The sequence below is a fragment of the Pseudophryne corroboree genome, chromosome 4 (assembly GCF_028390025.1).
Source record: "Pseudophryne corroboree isolate aPseCor3 chromosome 4, aPseCor3.hap2, whole genome shotgun sequence".
In the NCBI taxonomy this organism is placed as follows: Eukaryota; Metazoa; Chordata; class Amphibia; order Anura; family Myobatrachidae; genus Pseudophryne; species Pseudophryne corroboree.
In genome coordinates, this window is record NC_086447.1 from 878,970,354 (window position 1) to 878,995,009 (window position 24,656).

The 24,656-nt window shown below is 47.2% G+C and overlaps 1 protein-coding gene across 1 annotated transcript in view; it reads right to left on the bottom strand.

Moving 5' to 3' along the window:
• Window positions 1–24,656, bottom strand: part of DNAH8 (dynein axonemal heavy chain 8) — a 1,853,457-nt gene that overhangs the window by 43,317 nt on the left and 1,785,484 nt on the right. The window contains exon 90 of the mRNA XM_063918852.1: window positions 11,138–11,290. Coding sequence (XP_063774922.1) covers window positions 11,138–11,290 — 153 coding nt within the window. The remainder of the gene's footprint in view (window positions 1–11,137; window positions 11,291–24,656) is intronic.

Sequence of the window (24,656 nt, forward strand, 5' to 3'; positions counted from 1 at the left end):
AAGCCCGCAGGGCCGTCGGTGAGGGGGGCATCTTCTCACAGTCCAGCTTGTATCCCTGAGACACAATATCTATTGCCCAGGGATCGAACAGGGAGTGAACCCACTTGTGGCTGAACTTACAAAGGCGTGTCCCCACCGGGCCTAAATCCGCCTGTGGAGCCCCAGCGACATTGGTGGATTTTTGTAGGGGCCGGGGAGGACTTCTGTTCCTGGGAACTAGCTGCCCGGCTCTGACAAGAAAGGACGTACCTCAGACTTTCTTGTTTCTTTATACGAAAGGCTGCATTTAATAATGTCGTGCTTTCTTAGGCTGTGCAGGAATATAAGGCAAACTAGCAGAATTACCAGCTATAGCTGTGGAGACCAGGCCCGAGAACCCTTCTCCACACAATCCTCAGCCTTCCATATGCCTCTTAAGTCGGCATCATCTGTCCAATGCATATTCTACAGGACACGTCAAGCAGAGATCGACATAGCTTTGACTCTAGGACCCAGTATACTCATGTCTCTTAGGGCATGCTTTATAACTATATATCTATCACTTAAGACAGCATCTTTAATATATATATATCTCTATATACACAAGCGGATTGGCACTCACCCTTCGCAGTAACTAAAGCCCCGGTGCCCTCTGGAATCTGTAATGCATACAGCGACTCCTAGCATGCAGCGGCACTCAGGGAAAAAAACTCATGGGTATTCCAAACAAATGGTGTTTATTCCATAGTGATACAAAAGAAGATCCAACGTTTCGGAGTGCTAACACCCCTTTGTTCACCTTGACAAAGGGGTGTTAGCACCCCGAAACGTTGGATCTTCTTTTGTATCACTATGGAATAAACACCATTTGTTTGGAATACCCATGAGTTTTTTTCCCTGAGTGCCGCTGCATGCTAGGAGTCGCTGTATATATATATCTCTATATATACATATATATATATATCTATATGCATACTAGGGTCTCATCTCTGCTGATAAGGTACCTGTTCACGCTGCCACAGCGCTATAACCCCATGCCGACACAATCGCCGGTCTAGGTAGTATACTATAATGTGCACGCTATCTGCAGGATCCCTGAGAATAGCAAGTGCTACCGTCTGTGCAAACAGGACACCCCAGGGGAAGATTCTCAACATATCCTGGCCCTAGTGGGGAAAGGATACAGCCTGAGAATTGTCTTGTGGGAAGCTGCCGTCTCTTGTCTGGAGATTCCCGCTCTTTTTCCTCATGAGAGGAGGGAAATTTACCTCAGCATTCTTCCCCTTAAACATGTGTACTCTCGTGTCAGGGACAGATGAGTCATCAGTGATATGCAAATCATCTTTTATTTCAATAATCATATATTGAATACCTTCTAGCCATCTTGGCTGTAACTTTGCATTATCGTAGTCGACAGTGGAGTTAAACTCCATGTCGATACCAGTGTTTGTTATTATGGATAGTGAGCATTGTGAGACTCTGAAGGTCTCTGTGACATAGGGACAGACCTGGGTAGATTTCCAGTCTGTTCCCTAACCTTTTGTGCAATAAATTCACCTTAGCACTTACACATATCCAAACAGGTGTCGGCGTTGTCGACGGAGACACCCTCTCTCACACATATCCGCTCTATCACCTCCTTAGAGGAGCCTTTTACCTCAGACATGTCGTCACACGCGTACCGACACACCACACACACAGGGGATGCTCTATTTGAGGACAGTTCCCCCACAAGGCCCTTTGGAGAGACAGAGAGAGAGTATGCCAGCACACACCCCAGCGCTATATAACCCAGGGATTACACTACAACTCAGTGTTTACCCAGTAGCTGCTGTATATACAAATTTTGCGCCTAAATTTATGTGCCCCCCCCCTCTCTTTTCACCCTTTGTGTACCAGGATACTGCCAGGGAGAGCCTGGGGAGCTTCCTTCCAGCAGAGCTGTGAAGAGAAAATGGCGCTGGTGTGCTGAGGAAGAAGGCCCGGCCCCCTCAGCGGCGGGCTTCTGTCCTGTTTCTGACTAAAATTGGCGGGGGTTTTACACATATACAGTCACAGACTGAATTATGTGTATATATTGCCAAAAGGTATTCTTATTGCTGCCCAGGGCGCCCCCCCCAGCGCCCTGCACCCTACAGTGACCGGAGTGTGTGGTGTGCAGTGGGAGCAATGAAGACCGGAGTCTTCTGCCGCCGATTTCATCTTTTGGCTCTGCAAGGGGGACGGCGGCGCGGCTCCGTGAACGGACGATCGATGTCAGGCCCTGTGTTCGAACCCTCTGGAGCTAATGGTGTCCAGTAGCCTAAGAAGCGCAAGCTAGCTGCACGCAGGTAGGTTTGCTTCTCTCCCCTCAGTCCCACGTAGCAGTGAGTCTGTTGCCAGCAGATCTCACTGAAAATAAAAAACCTAACAAATACTTTCTTTCTAGCAAGCTCAGGAGAGCCCACTAGGTGCATCCAGCTCTGGCCGGGCACAGATTCTAACTTAGGTCTGGAGGAGGGGCATATAGGGAGGAGCCAGTGCACACCAGATAGTACCTAATCTTTCTTTTAGAGTGCCCAGTCTCCTGCGGAGCCCGTCTATTCCCCATGGTCCTTACGGAGTTCCCAGCATCCACTAGGACGTCAGAGAAATTATCAATGGAAATCAAATTTATTAACCCATGGAGGTCTAAATTTGGAGTCACACTCAAAATTAAAGTGGAAAAACACACTACAGGCTGATCCAACTTTGATGTAATGTCCTTAAAACAAGTCAAAATGAGGCTCAGTAGTGTGTGTGGCCTCCACGTGCCTGTGTGACCTCCCTACAATGCCTGGGCATGCTCCTGATGAGGTGGTAGATGGTCTCCTGAGGGATCTCCTCCCAGACCTGGACTAAAGCATCCGCCAACTCCTGGACAGTCTGTGGTGCAACGTGGCTTTGGTGGATGGAGCGAGACATGATGTCCCAGATGTGCTCAATTGGATTCAGGTCTGGGGAACGGGCGGGCCAGTCCATAGCATCAATGCCTTCGCCTTGCAGGAACTGCTGACACACTCCAGCCACATGAGGTCTAGCATTGTTTTGCATTAGGTGGCACCCAGGGCCAACTGCACCAGCATATGGTCTCACAAGGGGTCTGAGGATCTCATCTCGGTACCTAATGGCAGTCAGGCTACCTCTGGTGAGCACATGGAGGGCTGTGCGGCCCTCCAAAGAAATGCCACCCCACACCATTACTGACCCACTGCCAAACCGGTCATGCTGGAGGATGTTGCAGGCAGCAGAACGTTCTCCTTGGCGTCTCCAGACTCTGTCACGTCTGTCACATGTGCTCAGTGAGAACCTGCTTTCATCTGTGAAGAGCACATGGCGCCAGTGGCGAATTTGCCAATCTTGGTGTCTTCTGGCATATGCCAAACATGTAAGCACAATCCACACCTGTGGCCGTCGGGCCCTCATACCACCCTCATGGAGTCTGTTTCTGGTCATTTGAGTAGACACATGCACATTTGTGGCTTGCTGGAGGTCATTTTGCAGGGCTCTGGCAGTGCTCCTCCTGTTCCTCCTTGCACAAAGGCGGAGGTAGCGGTCCTGCTGCTGGGTTGTTTCCCTCCTACGGCCTCCTCCACGTCTCCTGATGTACTGGCCTGTCTCCTGGTAGCACCTCCATGCTCTGGACACTACGCTGACAGACACGGCAAACCTTCTTGCCACAGCTCGCATTGATGTGCCATCCTGGATGAGTTGCACTACCTGAGCCACTTGTGTGGGTTGTAGGGAGGTCATACAGGCATGTGGAGGCCACACACACTACTGAGTCTCATTTTGACTTGTTTTAAGGACATTACATCAAAGTTGGATCAGCCTGTAGTGTTTTTCCACTTTAATTTTGAGTGTGACTCAAAATCCAGACCTCCATGGGTTAATAAATTTGATTTCCATTGATAATTTTTGTGTGATTTTGTTGTCAGCACATTCAACTACTTTTTGTAAAGAACAAAGTATTTAATAAGAATATTTCATTCATTCAGATCTAGGATGTGTTATTTTAGTGTTCCCTTTATTTTTTTGAGCAGTGTATATCTATATATCTATATATCTATATCTATCTATCTATCTATATATATATAAAAAACTAAAGACCTACTTTATTCTACTTCTAGCATGCTGAACATGCAGCCCTCCAGCAGTAGTGGAACTAGACAGTCCAGCATGCCCTGCCACAGGTTTAGCATTGTCAAAGCTGTGGCAGGGCATGCTGGGATGTGTAGCTCCACAGCATGGTGAGCACCTGTTCTCTGAAGAGTTTTGCTGGACATTGGCCCTCATTCCGAGTTGTTCGCTCGTTATTTTTTTCCGCTACGGAGCGATTAGTCGCAAACTGCGCATGCGCAATGTTCGCAGTGCGCCTGCGCCAAGTAAATTAGCACAAAAGTTTGGTATTTTACTCACGGCCTAACGAGGATTTTTCATCGTTCTGGTGATCGTAGTGTGATTGACAGGAAGTGGGTGTTTCTGGGCGGAAACTGGCCGTTTTCTGGGAGTGTGCGAAAAAACGCTGGCGTTTCTGGGAAAAACGCGGGAGTGTCTGAAGAAACGGGGGAGTGTCTGGGCGAACGCTGGGTGTGTTTGTGACGTCAAACCAGGAACGAAACTGACTGAACTGATCGCAGTGTAGAAGTAAGTCTCGAGTTACTCAGAAACTGCTAAGAAATGTCTATTCGCAATTCTGCTAATCTTTCGTTCGCAATTCTGCTATGTTAAGATACACTCCCAGAGGGCGGCGGCTTAGCGTGTGCAATGCTGCTAAAAGCAGCTAGCGAGCGAACAACTCGGAATGAGGGCCATTGAGCCAAATTCAGAGTTGATCGTAGCAGCAAATTTGTTAGCAGTTGGGCAAAACCATGTGCACTGCAGGGGGGGTGGGGCAGACATGTGCAGAGAGAGTTAGATTTGGGTGGGGTGTGTTCAAACTGAAATCTAAATTGCAGTGTAACAATAAAGCAGCCAGTATTTACCCTGCACAGAAACAATATAACAGACCCAAATCTAACTCTGTCTGCAAATGTTATATCTGCCCCCCCCTGCAGTGCACATGGTTTTGCCCAACTGCTAAAAAATTTCCTGCTGCGATCAACTTGGAATTACCCCCCTTTCTCTGACAAGAAAGGACGTACCTCAGACTTTCTTGTTTCTTTATACGAAAGGCTGCATTTAATAATGTCGTGCTTTCTTAGGCTGTGCAGGAATATAAGGCAAACTAGCAGAATTACCAGCTATAGCTGTGGAGACCAGGCCCGAGAACCCTTCTCCACACAATCCTCAGCCTTCCATATGCCTCTTAAGTCGGCATCATCTGTCCAATGCATATTCTACAGGACACGTCAAGCAGAGATCGACATAGCTTTGACTCTAGGACCCAGTATACTCATGTCTCTTAGGGCATGCTTTATAACTATATATCTATCACTTAAGACAGCATCTTTAATATATATATATCTCTATATACACAAGCGGATTGGCACTCACCCTTCGCAGTAACTAAAGCCCCGGTGCCCTCTGGAATCTGTAATGCATACAGCGACTCCTAGCATGCAGCGGCACTCAGGGGAAAAAACTCATGGGTATTCCAAACAAATGGTGTTTATTCCATAGTGATACAAAAGAAGATCCAACGTTTCGGAGTGCTAACACCCCTTTGTTCACCTTGACAAAGGGGTGTTAGCACCCCGAAACGTTGGATCTTCTTTTGTATCACTATGGAATAAACACCATTTGTTTGGAATACCCATGAGTTTTTTTCCCTGAGTGCCGCTGCATGCTAGGAGTCGCTGTATATATATATCTCTATATATACATATATATATATATCTATATGCATACTAGGGTCTCATCTCTGCTGATAAGGTACCTGTTCACGCTGCCACAGCGCTATAACCCCATGCCGACACAATCGCCGGTCTAGGTAGTATACTATAATGTGCACGCTATCTGCAGGATCCCTGAGAATAGCAAGTGCTACCGTCTGTGCAAACAGGACACCCCAGGGGAAGATTCTCAACATATCCTGGCCCTAGTGGGGAAAGGATACAGCCTGAGAATTGTCTTGTGGGAAGCTGCCGTCTCTTGTCTGGAGATTCCCGCTCTTTTTCCTCATGAGAGGAGGGAAATTTACCTCAGCATTCTTCCCCTTAAACATGTGTACTCTCGTGTCAGGGACAGATGAGTCATCAGTGATATGCAAATCATCTTTTATTTCAATAATCATATATTGAATACCTTCTAGCCATCTTGGCTGTAACTTTGCATTATCGTAGTCGACAGTGGAGTTAAACTCCATGTCGATACCAGTGTTTGTTATTATGGATAGTGAGCATTGTGAGACTCTGAAGGTCTCTGTGACATAGGGACAGACCTGGGTAGATTTCCAGTCTGTTCCCTAACCTTTTGTGCAATAAATTCACCTTAGCACTTACACATATCCAAACAGGTGTCGGCGTTGTCGACGGAGACACCCTCTCTCACACATATCCGCTCTATCACCTCCTTAGAGGAGCCTTTTACCTCAGACATGTCGTCACACGCGTACCGACACACCACACACACAGGGGATGCTCTATTTGAGGACAGTTCCCCCACAAGGCCCTTTGGAGAGACAGAGAGAGAGTATGCCAGCACACACCCCAGCGCTATATAACCCAGGGATTACACTACAACTCAGTGTTTACCCAGTAGCTGCTGTATATACAAATTTTGCGCCTAAATTTATGTGCCCCCCCCCTCTCTTTTCACCCTTTGTGTACCAGGATACTGCCAGGGAGAGCCTGGGGAGCTTCCTTCCAGCAGAGCTGTGAAGAGAAAATGGCGCTGGTGTGCTGAGGAAGAAGGCCCGGCCCCCTCAGCGGCGGGCTTCTGTCCTGTTTCTGACTAAAATTGGCGGGGGTTTTACACATATACAGTCACAGACTGAATTATGTGTATATATTGCCAAAAGGTATTCTTATTGCTGCCCAGGGCGCCCCCCCCAGCGCCCTGCACCCTACAGTGACCGGAGTGTGTGGTGTGCAGTGGGAGCAATGAAGACCGGAGTCTTCTGCCGCCGATTTCATCTTTTGGCTCTGCAAGGGGGACGGCGGCGCGGCTCCGTGAACGGACGATCGATGTCAGGCCCTGTGTTCGAACCCTCTGGAGCTAATGGTGTCCAGTAGCCTAAGAAGCGCAAGCTAGCTGCACGCAGGTAGGTTTGCTTCTCTCCCCTCAGTCCCACGTAGCAGTGAGTCTGTTGCCAGCAGATCTCACTGAAAATAAAAAACCTAACAAATACTTTCTTTCTAGCAAGCTCAGGAGAGCCCACTAGGTGCATCCAGCTCTGGCCGGGCACAGATTCTAACTTAGGTCTGGAGGAGGGGCATATAGGGAGGAGCCAGTGCACACCAGATAGTACCTAATCTTTCTTTTAGAGTGCCCAGTCTCCTGCGGAGCCCGTCTATTCCCCATGGTCCTTACGGAGTTCCCAGCATCCACTAGGACGTCAGAGAAATTATCAATGGAAATCAAATTTATTAACCCATGGAGGTCTAAATTTGGAGTCACACTCAAAATTAAAGTGGAAAAACACACTACAGGCTGATCCAACTTTGATGTAATGTCCTTAAAACAAGTCAAAATGAGGCTCAGTAGTGTGTGTGGCCTCCACGTGCCTGTGTGACCTCCCTACAATGCCTGGGCATGCTCCTGATGAGGTGGTAGATGGTCTCCTGAGGGATCTCCTCCCAGACCTGGACTAAAGCATCCGCCAACTCCTGGACAGTCTGTGGTGCAACGTGGCTTTGGTGGATGGAGCGAGACATGATGTCCCAGATGTGCTCAATTGGATTCAGGTCTGGGGAACGGGCGGGCCAGTCCATAGCATCAATGCCTTCGCCTTGCAGGAACTGCTGACACACTCCAGCCACATGAGGTCTAGCATTGTTTTGCATTAGGTGGCACCCAGGGCCAACTGCACCAGCATATGGTCTCACAAGGGGTCTGAGGATCTCATCTCGGTACCTAATGGCAGTCAGGCTACCTCTGGTGAGCACATGGAGGGCTGTGCGGCCCCCCAAAGAAATGCCACCCCACACCATTACTGACCCACTGCCAAACCGGTCATGCTGGAGGATGTTGCAGGCAGCAGAACGTTCTCCTTGGCGTCTCCAGACTCTGTCACGTCTGTCACATGTGCTCAGTGAGAACCTGCTTTCATCTGTGAAGAGCACATGGCGCCAGTGGCGAATTTGCCAATCTTGGTGTCTTCTGGCATATGCCAAACATGTAAGCACAATCCACACCTGTGGCCGTCGGGCCCTCATACCACCCTCATGGAGTCTGTTTCTGGTCATTTGAGTAGACACATGCACATTTGTGGCTTGCTGGAGGTCATTTTGCAGGGCTCTGGCAGTGCTCCTCCTGTTCCTCCTTGCACAAAGGCGGAGGTAGCGGTCCTGCTGCTGGGTTGTTTCCCTCCTACGGCCTCCTCCACGTCTCCTGATGTACTGGCCTGTCTCCTGGTAGCACCTCCATGCTCTGGACACTACGCTGACAGACACGGCAAACCTTCTTGCCACAGCTCGCATTGATGTGCCATCCTGGATGAGTTGCACTACCTGAGCCACTTGTGTGGGTTGTAGGGAGGTCATACAGGCATGTGGAGGCCACACACACTACTGAGTCTCATTTTGACTTGTTTTAAGGACATTACATCAAAGTTGGATCAGCCTGTAGTGTTTTTCCACTTTAATTTTGAGTGTGACTCAAAATCCAGACCTCCATGGGTTAATAAATTTGATTTCCATTGATAATTTTTGTGTGATTTTGTTGTCAGCACATTCAACTACTTTTTGTAAAGAACAAAGTATTTAATAAGAATATTTCATTCATTCAGATCTAGGATGTGTTATTTTAGTGTTCCCTTTATTTTTTTGAGCAGTGTATATCTATATATCTATATCTATCTATCTATCTATATATATATATATATATATAAAAAACTAAAGACCTACTTTATTCTACTTCTAGCATGCTGAACATGCAGCCCTCCAGCAGTAGTGGAACTAGACAGTCCAGCATGCCCTGCCACAGGTTTAGCATTGTCAAAGCTGTGGCAGGGCATGCTGGGATGTGTAGCTCCACAGCATGGTGAGCACCTGTTCTCTGAAGAGTTTTGCTGGACATTGGCCCTCATTCCGAGTTGTTCGCTCGTTATTTTTTTCCGCTACGGAGCGATTAGTCGCAAACTGCGCATGCGCAATGTTCGCAGTGCGCCTGCGCCAAGTAAATTAGCACAAAAGTTTGGTATTTTACTCACGGCCTAACGAGGATTTTTCATCGTTCTGGTGATCGTAGTGTGATTGACAGGAAGTGGGTGTTTCTGGGCGGAAACTGGCCGTTTTCTGGGAGTGTGCGAAAAAACGCTGGCGTTTCTGGGAAAAACGCGGGAGTGTCTGAAGAAACGGGGGAGTGTCTGGGCGAACGCTGGGTGTGTTTGTGACGTCAAACCAGGAATGAAACTGACTGAACTGATCGCAGTGTAGGAGTAAGTCTCGAGTTACTCAGAAACTGCTAAGAAATGTCTATTCGCAATTCTGCTAATCTTTCGTTCGCAATTCTGCTATGTTAAGATACACTCCCAGAGGGCGGCGGCTTAGCGTGTGCAATGCTGCTAAAAGCAGCTAGCGAGCGAACAACTCGGAATGAGGGCCATTGAGCCAAATTCAGAGTTGATCGTAGCAGCAAATTTGTTAGCAGTTGGGCAAAACCATGTGCACTGCAGGGGGGGTGGGGCAGACATGTGCAGAGAGAGTTAGATTTGGGTGGGGTGTGTTCAAACTGAAATCTAAATTGCAGTGTAACAATAAAGCAGCCAGTATTTACCCTGCACAGAAACAATATAACAGACCCAAATCTAACTCTGTCTGCAAATGTTATATCTGCCCCCCCCTGCAGTGCACATGGTTTTGCCCATCTGCTAACAAATTTGCTGCTGCGATCAACTCTGAATTACCCCCATTGTGCGATCATAGGTGGTCATTCCGAGTTGATCGCTCGCTAGCTAGTTTTAGCAGCCGTGCAAATGCTATGCCGCCGCCCACTGGGAGTGTATTTTAGCTTAGCAGAAGTGCGAACGAAAGGATCGCAGAGCGGCTACCAAGTTTTTTTGTGCAGTTTCTGAGTAGCTCTAAACCTACTCAGCACTTGCGATCACTTCAGACTATTCAGTTCCTGTTTTGACGTCACAAACACGCCCTGCTGTCGCCCAGCCATGCCTGCGTTTTCCTGGCACGCTTGCGTTTTTCCGAACACTCCCTGAAAATGGTCAGTTGACACCCAGAAACGCCCTCTTCCTGTCAATCACTCTGCCGCTGACTGTGCGACTGAAAAGCATCGCTAGACCCTGTGTAAAACTACTTTGTTCGTTGTAATAGTACGCCTGCACGTGCGCATTGCGCCACATACGCATGCGCAGAAGTGTCATTTTTTTGCCTCATCGCTGCACAGCGAATGCAGCTAGCGATCAACTCGGAATGGCCACCATAGTGTACAGTACTTGACTCTTTGCTAGGTTCTGACTAGACAAATACTGAATTGTAGGACTGCAGTGATTTTGTGATGTTTCTTGTGAAACTGGTAATTTAGGGACATATTTATTAAACTAGTTTTGCAAGAAATCCTCCGAAAATGGCAGCTAAACCATTGCAGTGGATGCTCTCAAAATTGAAGCCCCACCAGGATGTATGTAGGGGTACAGCAGCAGATATTGGAGCTACTATACTGCATGGCGAGCTTTACCAGCAGAGCTTGGTCCTGGTAGCTGATGCCTTCTTCAGATGACATTAGCCATTTCAGCCTAAGAATTGAATTGAATTGCACAATTCAACAGGAGAAGAATCTACCTGGTGATGGGCGTTCGCAATGGCCTATCAGAGCCCCTGTCCCTGTTTTGTTTATACTTCCCGGTGGAACATCATCATTTCTTATTGGTGCAATAAGAAATTTGTATTATTGAGCCTAAAACCAGATAATAAATAGACCCCATGGTGCTTAACAAATCTCCTTCTAAATCACTAAAAACAACAAATTGTATGATTGTTTCTACACATAGATCATGTTATATCTTATATAAGACGGATCTCACCTCGCTCATGACAATAGCCCCATCTATTGCTAGTTTCAGTTCAGTCAAGCTGCTTCTTACAATTGCGATGACCTTTTGCATCCGCTTTATTTCTTGATGAAGGAAAATATTCATGGGGTTGAGAGCCCCCATCTTTTGCAGTTGTGCTTCCACCTAAAATGAAAAGGTAACATATCATTTTTATGTCATCTTTTAGATTGTACATATAGACTTTTCATGCGGAAAATGAACCTTTCTGCATATGACCTTTATAGTATATATATGTTTCCCCCATAACCAATAGGAAGATATTAATGTTGCTTCTATAAATGTTGTAAGCAGCATAGATATGAACATTTATGAGGACTGAGAAGTAGATCTATTTCTATGCTGTATTTGTACTTATTTCCATCCATTATCCATCTGTTATTTATAGGTGTGTTGGTACAGGGTAAATAAATTAAACGTATGATTCGCGTATGCTGGTTGCAGTTACTGCTGAGAGCGGGACAGTGAGTAGAAGAGCTTCTAGAACGTGATTATAAGGGCAGAAAATCAGCAGCAAAACACATTAATAAAGCAGAGCAGTGATGATTTCCCTTTATGTTATGTCTGATAGACGTCTCAGAAGGAGGGTTCTCTCTGCTGTCTGTAAGTAAATATACTGTCATTTAGAATGTGTATTCACTATTGTTATCTCACCAACCATACAGCAATACAGACTGTTCTGAATAAATTATTAACAATCATTTTAAAAAGTCTGCAAACAGCATCCAAAGCATTTCTGTGCATAGTATGAATATGGTACATGTAAAAACTTAGGACCCGATTCAGACCTGCTCGCTGTTTTTCGAATTTGCACAGCGGGCGATTATCGAATGACTGCGCATGCATATGCACTGTAATGCGCAGGCGCGGTGCCAAACAGCGACAGAATGGTGCGAAGATTGCGATCGCTAGGGGTACGCAAGATGATTGACAGGAAGCGGACGTTTGGTGGTAACTGGCTGTTTTCTGGGAGTGTCAGGAAAAACGCAGGCATTCCCAAGTGGTTTCAGGGAGGATGTGTGACGTCAGCTCCAGCCTCGATCAGTCTATTTGTATCGCACTGTAGGAGTAAGTCCTGGGCTACACACAGACTGGAAAAATCATTCAAAGTACCATGTAGCTTTAAAATGGCAATCTGCATTCCCTCTTTTGTGAGGATAAGTATGGAGATGGTGTGAAACGCATATTTCCGGTTCTGGTAAGCAGTGGAACGCAATCGCAACCTACAACAAATGTAACGCATATTTCCGGTTGCGACATGCGGTGGAACGCAAGCAGGAGATCATCACTTCTGGTCCTGGTTGCTAACGCCAGGTACGGACGCCCGGCGCTGTAACGAAGCAACACTGTTTACATCAATCCCTTGCACTTTCGTCCGGAAGTACGTGGGTGGAACTCACACTTCCGGTTCCGGCCGTACGGTGGAACGCAAAATGGCGGGAACTTTGTAACAGGATATTTCCGGACAAGCACTTTAAATAGAGCAATGATCCACACATTCAGCAAAGCACTTGAAAAAGGATCATTCATCCGAAACGCGTTGTGCCTGGAGTGGGACCTCGATCTTCCTTGGACATCTGCCGGTGTTCTCGCTGTATCCATCTGCGATTGGGCTAAGTGTGTGGTGTGTTGCTGGGTTGCCCAGCTGGAAACCATTTTCTAACATCAAGGCGCACACCACATACCCAAAACGGTATGAGTTGGAAGTCCCACCATTAATAGCGAAATTTGCACATAAAATATCCCTGTGTGTTCACATTGTGTATGTTTACAAACCAGGGGTCTGTGCAATATATCTTTTTATTATATATGTCATTGTTTGTCTTGAGCCATGATTATGTGCAGTGTCACTTTATAACCATGGATGTCTAAAAATATGTCTTTTTTTGTTATAAATTAGACTTTGTTTTATGACTACCATTGCCACCTCCTTGAGGAAAATAGCGCTCAATATAGATATCATCCTTTCCTTTAATAAGTCATTTTTTACATATGGTGTTTGTATGTTATTGATATTCGCATTGTGCAGCAATTTTTCTCTTAGTGCGCAATAGTCCACCTTATTCATCTTCTCTGTTAGTATTTCAAACATCAATAGGTGGTCTATGCTGCAGGGATGTTTGCCTATAGAGAAAGTCGTAATAACCAAATGAGAGATATTTTCATTGATAGTATAAATGATGATCCTAATGTCTGCGATGAGGATCTCACCACATTACTAAATAAATTAGAGAGGAGCATGTTAAAGGAAAACAGGATTTGGTGGGAAATTGCGACCCTAGAACAGTACCAGATAAAACATATAGTACCCAAGGGATTGCAATTATCCAAAGCACCTTCCTTCCAATCAGCCAGACCTGAGTTTAAACATGATTGGGATTTAATACTTAAAACATGCTCCTACTCATTAATTGACCTCATCATAAAAGAAAGACAATAAGAACTAAGAACTCTCAATAAGGAAATTGATTCCATTAATGTACTTTTGAAACCAGTTTTGGAACTAGAAGATGTTAAGTCAAGAGAGAAACAGATCTTACTCAAATTAGAAAAGAACACTAGGGAATTAAAAATAAAAAAACAAAAGAAACTTCAGAGGGATCTAAATGGTAATGTAAATCAGGAAACATTGCAACAGCCCTCATCCAATAAATCCTCAAAAAATAATGTATATAATAAGAGAAATATCCCTAAAGATAGAATACCCAGATTTCAAAAGACTCCAAGACAATCCAATATACAGAATTATAGGAGAAACAATAGATATCAGACAACATATGCAGATCCTAATGAAGGGAGGGATAATTGGAGAAAAGTACAGTATAATCGTCCATATAGAGATCGCTATCGTCAGGGTGATTTCAAACTGCCAGTCAGAAATCGTTTTGAGGAATTAAGGGAGCCTCCGAGACATGATCCATCTTTTTTTAGAGTGGGGACACAGAACACCGAGAAGGTTACCCTAGAGAGTAATAAAAAGAAAAAAACCACTAGGGGCAAACGTGGAGGAAAAAAGAAGAGAAATAAACCCCCCAAAAAATTGTCTCCAAAAAGCCCTGAAAAGGGCAAAGTGTTTAATTTAAGCTCTTATGTGTTGAAATCAGAAGAACTAGCTGTTCTCCAGAAAGGTCTCAAATTTGCCCCGACTTCATCTGCAAACCCATTTGAAGTATATGTAGATCTTCAAAAATACGTACGTAAATTATGCATAAAAAAATATTTTTAACAAAAGAAAATGAAAGCAAAAATAATACTAACGAGACTTCAAAATCTCATTTTAAACCCAGGTCTACTTTTTTCCCAAAACAAATGAAAGGCAATTGTATTAATTGCTTCAATACATTAGTAGAGAACGATATTAGAAATTTGCAACAGACTAAAACCTATAGGAAACATAATACTACTAAGAGAGAACAATCAGCTATAAAATTCTTAATAGATAACAAAGAGATAACAATTAAGCCAGCCGACAAAGGCGGTTCTGTGGTGGTTTTAAACAAAGATGATTATATCAATGAGGTAAATCGTCAATTAGGAGATACCAACACTTATAAAAAAACTTAGAAGTGACCCCACAAATGGTACCATAAAGAATTTGAAAACGCTGACTGATGAAGCACATCAGAGAGGTGTCATTACTCAAGAAGGATCGAATTTAATCAATATTCAAAACCCAACTGTACCCACTATGTATGTATTGTCAAAAATACACAAACTGTTATGATTCCAGCACTCCTGGTCAGAGGAGATCTTATGGCAAGGACCGGAGCGCTGGAACGGAATGCTGGGGAAGGGAGCAGGAAAGAAAAATAGCCCCTGGCGCCCTAACTCTATTGTCTCACCCGTGCTGTCAGAAATCCCTTGCGAGACTATGGTTTCTTGAGCCCTTGGCAGCCGCGTTTGAAGGGCGGATTATGTCTGCCCAACTCCGATGCCCCCCGGTCTTAGTGAGAGACAAAGGGAAATCCGAGACAGGATGATGACAAGAGGCCCTCTAACTAAACAAACAGGCCAGGGGCTATGAGCTAACTACAAAACCTAAAGTATGTGCGGAGAAACCGCCAGGGAAAAGGACAACCAAAATCCACTTGTCCAATACTCCTACCCGGCACTGCCGAATACCAGAGTGGACCAGTGGAAGCGGAACCCTCCGCAAATGCTCCGAAACACAAAACATAAAGGGTAAAGCGGCCGAGCCGCTACACACGGCAAAGCCGCGACTCACGAACACCACTGGATGTTAAACGGTGATCAGTCAGGACTCCTGGGATGAGATGATAACTCCCGAGTACAGGACTTCAGAGGACTGGAATGACCGGATACAGCAGGACTGGAAACAGACTCTCAGCAAACAAAGGCAGCATGCAGGAAGCTATTACCGGCGTCTGTGAGAAGCCCTGAGAGTGTATTTAATCAGGAGTCCTCCAATCAGCTGCTGACAGAGCTGATTAGAATAAATGCCGTGCAGCTGCCTTGCCGTGCAGCTGCCTTGCTGTGATTTGGGCGGCATCCTACCGCCCAGGCTTGCATTTCAATATGCGATCTTATTGTCTAGATGTATCATCCAGCACATGCAGAGACAGGGGATCCAAAAGGAGTCTGTCCTTGCAATGCACTGTGGCGGCTGCAGTGGGGTCTGCGCATGCGTGGTTAGCTATGACTGCGTTGCACAACGGCCACTTCCGCATACCTTCTGCCCAGCTACATGTGCGATGTGTAGCCCACAGGCTATAATAGCCTATTGTCATCTCCAGGTGGATGGAGGATGTGGCTGCGGGGGGCAATGGAGGGTTCGCAGAAGGTATAGGAGTTTTCGGGGACGTAGCCACAAATATACTTTGATAAATGGGCCCCTAAACCACAGACAGATAATTACTTTGAATGCAGGCAGGATAAGAGTAAGAATTATGGTGTAATTGGTGGAACTGACTCAAATAGAAAATTACACTGAAAAGTAAAATAATGCTTTTGCCATACCTCAAAACTGTCCCGATTTTCGCGGGACAGTCCCGTTTTTTGGGGTCTGTGCCGCTGTCCCTCCCGCGGGCCGCAGTGTCCCGCGGTTGCGGGGAACAGTTGGGAGGTTCCTGATCACTTGCTGCTCTGCTCAGTTCAGAGCAGAGCAGCGGAGAATAGATGCTGTGCGCATGCGCACAGCGTCTATTCCAGTGAGGGAGAGGGACAGGGGGCATGGCCAGCGGCTCACAGAGTGCTGGCCATCAGTGCCAGATTAAGGTCCACCTGGGCCTGGAGCTGAAATTTCTGAAAGGCCTATTGTGTGCCTCGAAAGGAGGTGTGACTAGTGATGTGACCAGTGTGGTATGTCTGTGATCTAAATAGGGGGTGTGGCCTGTGCCATGAATGTGGCTATCTCCATGTAGGTCATAGCTAGTACCTATCTTCAACCACTTAATAGTTAACTGTAACAAGAAAAAGTTTGTGACCACCATATAATACACAGCATCAGTGACCACCATATCATACAGGAAGCATCGCAGTGACTGCCATATAATACAGATAGCTGAAAAGGTGGAGAGGTCTAAAGAGGAGCAATGATGGGGAAAAACAGAGCAGATGTGGAAAGATGAGAAAAGATGGGGGCAATACAGAGCAGACAAGGAACTGAGGGCTACTGGAACACACTGACACATACACTACTTGCCGACACACTGACTGACAGACACAGCTTACCGACACATACACACCTTACTAACACAGATTCCACTTACTGACACAAACACACTGATACAGACACACACACACACACCACTGACACAGACTTACTGACACATACACACTTACTGACACATCTTACTGACAAACACTTACTGATACATTTAATGACACAAACACCACTTACTAACAAATACCCCTTACAGACACAGACATCACTTATAGGCACATACATACTTAATGACAGACACCCCTTACTGACACAGATACAACTTACTAACACAGACACCCCTTACTAATACAGATTCCACTTACTGACAAACACATTTACTGACACAAACAGCTCTTACTGACATACCACTGCCTGACAGACACTTTTTACTGACAGACACTTCTTACTGACAAAGACACCGTTACTGACACAGACACACTCACTGACACACACTTACTGACACAGACACACTTACATAAATAGACACTCCTTACTGACACAATCACATTTACTGACATAAACACTCCTTACGGATACCACTTACTAACACAGACACCCCTTACTGACACAGATTATACTTACTAACAAACATACTTAGTCACACCTACTGATACAGGCACACTTACTGACACACACAGTTATTGACACAGATACTACTTACTGACAGATACCCCTTACTGACACAGATACAACTTACTAACAAAGATACCCCTTACTGTCACACACACACACACACACACACACACACACACACACACATGACAGGCACAGATACCATTTACTGACAGAGACCACATAATGATCGATACCCCTTACTGACACACACATACTGACTCACACCCCACTTTTTGACACACACAAAACAGAAAAACTGACACACTCACTTACTGACAGATGCTACTTACTGACACAGACACCACTAACTGACACACACACACACACACACACACACACACACACACACACACACACACAGAGACATCACTTAAATACTGTATGGGAGATAAACCCCCGAGCCTGGTGTGTGTTGCAATTCACCGGGTTTTGATCGACAGCTCTGCTCTGACATCCATTGACGAATGGGCGATTGGGATGGAAAACCAGCTGGGGACATTTCTGAAGCAGACCTTAATAGGGGGTGGAATCTAGGTCTGATAGCATATAAAAAATAAGAATTTACTCACCGGTAATTCTATTTCTCGTAGTCCGTAGTGGATGCTGGGGACTCCGTAAGGACCATGGGGAATAGACGGCTCCGCAGGAGACTGGGCACATCTAAAGAAAGATTTAGGTCTATCTGGTGTGCACTGGCTCCTCCCCCTATGACCCTCCTCCAAGCCTCAGTTAGGACACTGTGCCCGGAAGAGCTGACACAATAAGGAAGGATTTTGAATCACGGGTAAGACTCATACCAGCCACACCAATCACACAGTATAACTCGTGATAGGAACCCCGGTTAACAGTATGATAACAACGGAGCCTCTGAACAGATGGCTCGCAATAACAACCCGATTTGTGTAATAATAACTATTTACAAGTATTGCAGACAATCCGCACTTGGGATGGGCGCCCAGCATCCACTACGGACTACGAGAAATAGAATTACCGGTGAGTAAATTATTATTTTCTCTGACGTCCTAGTGGATGCTGGGGACTCCGTAAGGACCATGGGGATTATACCAAAGCTCCCAAAACGGGCGGGAGAGTGCGGAGGACTCTGCAACACCGAATGAGAGAACTCCAGGTCCTCCTCAGCCAGGGTATCAAATTTGTAGAATTTTGCAAACGTGTTTGCCCCTGACCAAGTAGCAGCTCGGCAAAGTTGTAAAGCCGAGACCCCTCGGGCAGCCGCCCAAGATGAGCCCACCTTCCTTGTGGAATGGGCTTTTACAGATTTAGGCTGCGGTAGTCCCACCGCAGAATGCGCCAGCTGAATAGTGCTACAAATCCAGCGCGCGATAGTCTGCTTAGAAGCAGGAGCACCCAGTTTGTTGGGTGCATACAGGATAAACAGCGAGTCAGTTTTCCTGACTCCAGCCGTCCTGGAAACATAAATTTTCAGGGCCCTGACTACGTCCAGTAACTTGGAATCCTCCAAGTTCCTAGTAGCCGCAGGCACCACAATAGGCTGGTTCAAGTGAAACGCTGATACCACCTTCGGGAGAAACGGAGGACGAGTCCTCAACTCTGCCCTATCCATATGGAAAATCAGATAAGGGCTTTTATAGGACAAAGCCACCAATTCTGACACACGCCTGGCCGAAGCCAGAGCCAACAGCATGACCACTTTCCACGTGAGATACTTCAAATCCACAGTCTTAAGTGGTTCAAACCAATGTGATTTCAGGAACTCCAAAACCACATTGAGATCCCAAGGTGCCACTGGGGGCACAAAAGGAGGCTGAATACGCAGAACTCCTTTGACAAAAGTCTGAACTTCAGGCAGTGAAGCCAGTTCTTTCTGGAAGAAAATCGACAGGGCCGAAATCTGGACTTTAATGGACCCCAATTTAAGGCCCAATGTCACCCCTGCTTGCAGGAAATGCAGGAATCGACCCAGTTGAAATTCCTCCGTTGGGGCCTTCCTGGCCTCACACCAAGCAACATATTTCCGCCAAATGCGGTGATAATGTTTTGCGGTGACATCCTTCCTGGCTTTGATCAGGGTAGGGATGACTTCCTCCGGAATGCCCTTTTCCTTCAGGATCCGGTGTTCAACCGCCATGCCGTCAAACGTAGCCGCGGTAAGTCTTGGAACAGACAGGGCCCCTGCTGCAGCAGGTCCTGCCTGAGCGGCAGAGGCCAAGGGTCCTCTGAAAGCATCTCTTGAAGTTCCGGGTACCAAGCTCTTCTTGGCCAATCCGGAACCACGAGTATAGTTTTCACTCCTCGCCTTCGTATTATTCTCAGTACCTTGGGAATGAGAGGCAGAGGAGGAAACACATAAACCGACTGGTACACCCACGGTGTTACTAGAGCGTCCACAGCGATCGCCTGAGGGTCCCTTGACCTGGCGCAATATCTTTTTAGCTTTTTGTTGAGGCGGGACGCCATCATGTCCACCTGTGGTCTTTCCCACCGGTTTACCAGCATTTGGAAGACTTCTGGATGAAGTCCCCATTCTCCCGGGTGGAGGTCGTGCCTGCTGAGGAAGTCTGCTTCCTAGTTGTCCACTCCCGGAATGAACACTGCTGTCAGTGCTAACACATGATTTTCCGCCCATCGGAGAATCCTTGTGGCTTCTGCCATTGCCCTCCTGCTTCTTGTGCCGCCCTGTCTGTTTACATGGGCGACCGCCGTGATGTTGTCTGATTGGATCAGTACCGGCTGGTTCTGAAGCAGGGGCCTTGCTTGGCTTAGGGCATTGTAAATGGCCCTTAGCTCTAGAATATTTATGTGAAGCGAAATCTCCTGATTTGACCACAGTCCTTGGAAATTTCTTCCCTGTGTGACTGCGCCCCAGCCCCAAAGGCTGGCATCCGTGGTCACCAGGACCCAGTCCTGTATTCCGAATCTGCGGCCCTCTAGTAGATGAGCCCTCTGTAGCCACCACAGCAGCGATACCCTGGTCCTTGCTGACAGGGTTATCCGCTGTTGCATCTGGAGATGGGACCCGGACCATTTGTCCAACAGGTCCCACTGGAAAGTCCTTGCGTGGAACCTTCCGAATGGAATTGCTTCGTACGAAGCTACCATTTTTCCCAGGACTCGTGTGCATTGATGTACCGACACCTGTCCCGGTTTTAGGAGGTCTCTGACTAGAGATGACAACTCCTCGGCTTTTTCCACTGGAAGAAACACTTTTTTCTGGTCTGTGTCCAGAATCATTCCCAGGAACAGAAGACGTGTCGTCGGGACCAGCTGTGACTTTGGAATATTGAGAATCCAGCCGTGCTGTTGTAGCACTTCCCGAGAAAGTGCTACCCCCACTACCAACTGTTCCCTGGACCTCGCCTTTATCAGGAGATCGTCCAAGTACGGGATAATTAAAACTTCCTTCTTGCGAAGGAGTATCATCATTTCGGCCATTACCTTGGTAAAGACCCTCGGTGCCGTGGATAACCCAAACGGCAGCGTCTGGAACTGATAATGACAGTCCTGTACCACAAATCTGAGGTACTCCTGGTGAGGAGGGTAAATGGGGACATGCAGGTACGCATCCTTGATGTCCAGGGAGACCATGTAATCCCCCTCGTCCAGGCTCGCAATAACCGCCCTGAGCGATTCCATCTTGAACTGGAACCTTTTGATATAAGTGTTCAAGGATTTTAGATTTAAGATGGGTCTCACCGAACCGTCCGGTTTCGGTACCACAAACATTGTGGAATAGTAACCCTTCCCTTGCTGAAGGAGGGGTACCTTGACAATCACTTGCTGTGAATACAGTTTTTGGATAGCCACCAACACTGCCTCCCTGGCAGAGGGAGTTGCTCTTAAGGCAGATTTTAGAAAAACGGCGGGGGGGGGGGGGGGGGATGTCTCGAATTCCAGCCTGTACCCCTGAGATACTACTTGAAGGGCCCAGGGATCCACCTGTGAGAGAGCCCACTGTGTGCTGAAATTTCTGAGACGGGCCCCCACCGTACCCGGATCCGCCTGTGAAGCCCCAGCGTCATGCTGTGGACTTACCGGACGCGGGGGAGGACTTTTGCTCTTGGGAACTGGCTGTATGCTGCAGCTTTTTCCCTCTACCTTTGCCTCTCGGCAGAAAGGATGCGCCTCGAGCCCTCTTGTGTTTATGGGGCCGAAAGGACTGTACTTGATAATACGGTGCCTTCTTTTGCTGTGGGGTAGCCTGTGGCAAAAATGTCGATTTCCCAGCCGTAGCTGTGGAAACGAGGTCTGAAAGACCATCCCCAAACAGTTCCACCCCCTTATAAGGCAAAACTTCCATGTGCCTTTTTGAATCGGCATCACCTGACCACTGCCGAGTCCATAACCCCCTTCTGGCGGCAATGGACATTGCGCTTATTTTTGATGCCAGCCGGCAAATATCCCTCTGTGCATCACGCATGTATAAGACAGCGTCCTTTATACGCTCTACTGTCAGCAAAATAGTGTCCCTATCCAGGGTATCAATATTATCCGACAGGGAATCTGACCACGCAGCAGCAGCACTGCACATCCATGCTGATGCAATCGCTGGTCGCAATATAATGTCCGTGTGTGTATATATAGCTTTTAGGGTAGCCTCCTGCTTTCTATCAGCAGGATCCTTTAGTGCGGCCGTATCCGGAGACGGTAGTGCCACCTGTTTTGATAAACGTGTAAGCGCTTTATCTACCCTAGGGGACGTTTCCCAACGTGACCTATCCTCTGGCGGGAAAAGGTACGCTGCCAATAACCGTTTAGAAATTATCAATTTCTTATCGGGGGAAGTCCAGGCTTCCTCACACACCTCATTTAATTCCTCAGATGCAGGAAAAACTACTGGTAGTTTTTTCTCACCGAACATAATACCCTTTTTTGTGGTACCTGGGGTACTATCAGAAATGTGTAATACATTTTTCATTGCCTCAATCATGTAACGGGTGGCCTTATTGGAGGGTACACTAGTCTCATCGTCGTCGACACTGGAGTCGGTATCCGTGTCGACATCTGTGTCTGCCATCTGAGGTAGCGGGCGTTTTAAAGCCCCTGATGACATTTGAGACGCTGGAACAGTCACAAGCTGAGTAGCCGGCTGTCCTATGTCGTCAAACCTTTTATGTAAGGAGCTGACACTGTCACGTAATTCCTTCCATAAGTCCATCCACACAGGTGTCGACCCCTCAGAGGGTGACAACACATTTACAGGCATTTGCTCTGCCTCCACATCATTTTCCTCATCATACATGTCGACACAGCGGTACCGACACACAGCACACACACAGGGAATGCTCTGACAGAGGACAGGACCCCACAAAGCCCTTTGGGGAGACAGAGGGAGAGTATGCCAGCACACACCAGAGCGCTATATACCACAGGGATATCACCTATAAAGAGTGTTTTCCCTTATAGCTGCATATATCTATTATACTGCGCCTAAATTTGTGCCCCCCCTCTCTTTTTTACCCTTTCTGTAGTGCAGGACTGCAGGGGAGAGCCAGGGAGCGATCCTTCCAGCGGAGCTGTGAGGGAAAATGGCGCCAGTGTGCTGAGGGAGATGGCTCCGCCCCTTTTTCGGCGGGCTTTCTCCCGCTTTTTGTGTTATTCTGGCAGGGGTAATTTACACCTATATAGCCTCTGGGGCTATATATGGTGTCAGTTTTGCCAGCCAAGGTGTTAATATTGCTGCTCAGGGCGCCCCCCCCCCCCCCAGCGCCCTGCACCCATCAGTGACCGAAGTGTGTGGTGTGCATGAGGAGCAATGGCGCACAGCTGCAGTGCTGTGCGCTACCTTGGAGAAGACAGAAGTCTTCAGCCGCCGATTTTCCGGACCTTCTTGCTTCTGGCTCTGTAAGGGGGACGGCGGCGCGGCTCCGGGAACGGACGACGAGGTCGGGTCCTGTGTGCGATCCCTCTGGAGCTAATGGTGTCCAGTAGCCTAAGAAGCCCAAGCTACCACCACTTAGGTAGGTTCGCTTCTTCTCCCCTTAGTCCCTCGCTGCAGTGAGCCTGTTGCCAGCAGGTCTCACTGTAAAATAAAAAACCTAAACTATACTTTCTTTCTAGGAGCTCAGGAGAGCCCCTAGTTTGCATCCAGCTCGGCCGGGCACAGAAATCTAACTGAGGCTTGGAGGAGGGTCATAGGGGGAGGAGCCAGTGCACACCAGATAGACCTAAATCTTTCTTTAGATGTGCCCAGTCTCCTGCGGAGCCGTCTATTCCCCATGGTCCTTACGGAGTCCCCAGCATCCACTAGGACGTCAGAGAAATGTGCTTAAGGTATGCTCACATCTACTCCAAAACAGCAACTCTTGAAACCAATACAGGATCACATATGTTATTATTAGCATTAACTACTTAACTTCAAACTGTGCTCTCCATCTTCTTTACAGTGCTGGTGACTGCGCCCTTCCTTCCAGCTCCTCTACACTGACACTCCTTCCACTCTGGCTCATCCTCTCCTACTTCATCCTGCACCTTCTTTCATACTCCGGCCCCACCTCTCCTCCATCCCTCACACTCCAACACCTCTTTTCTCAATCATCCTGCTCCTTCCCTCACACTCCGGCCCCACCTCTCCTCCATCCCTCACACTCTAACTCCTCCTTTTCTTTATCATTCTGCTCCTTCCCTCACACTCTGGCTCATCCTCTCCTACATCATCCTGCTCCTTCCCTCACACTCCGGCCTCACTTCTCCTCCGTCCCTCTCACTCCGGCCTCACCTCTCCTCCGTCCCTCACAATCTGGCACCTCCTCTTCTCCATCACTCTGCTCCTTCCCTCACAGGCTACGGGGGGGGGGGGGAGTTTAGGCAGTGAGGATGGGAGGTTAGTTTCAGGCACCTCCGGGGGTGATGCTTAGGGTTAGGCACTAAGAGGTGAGGTTAGGCTGCAGGTAGGGAGGGTTAGGAGGATGGGGAGAGGGGAGAACACCCCTTTTGGCTTTTTAATCAGCGGGATCCCAGCGTCGGTATTTCAAACGCCGGGATCCTGTGCGCCGGGATCTCATACTGATCCCTTTAAATTATGGCTTCGCTATCCCCCCTTAAATAATATTGTTCTGCCACCTGCATACTCCCCCAATTTACATTTAAGTTGTGCCTCCTATTCCCGCTTTTATATTAATTTAACTTGTTGTCGGCCCATCTTATATATTTAACTTATGCCGCTATCTCATCTTAAATAATAATTTATATTAATACTGTATGTTCTTTTATTAATTTGTGCCACATACTCCC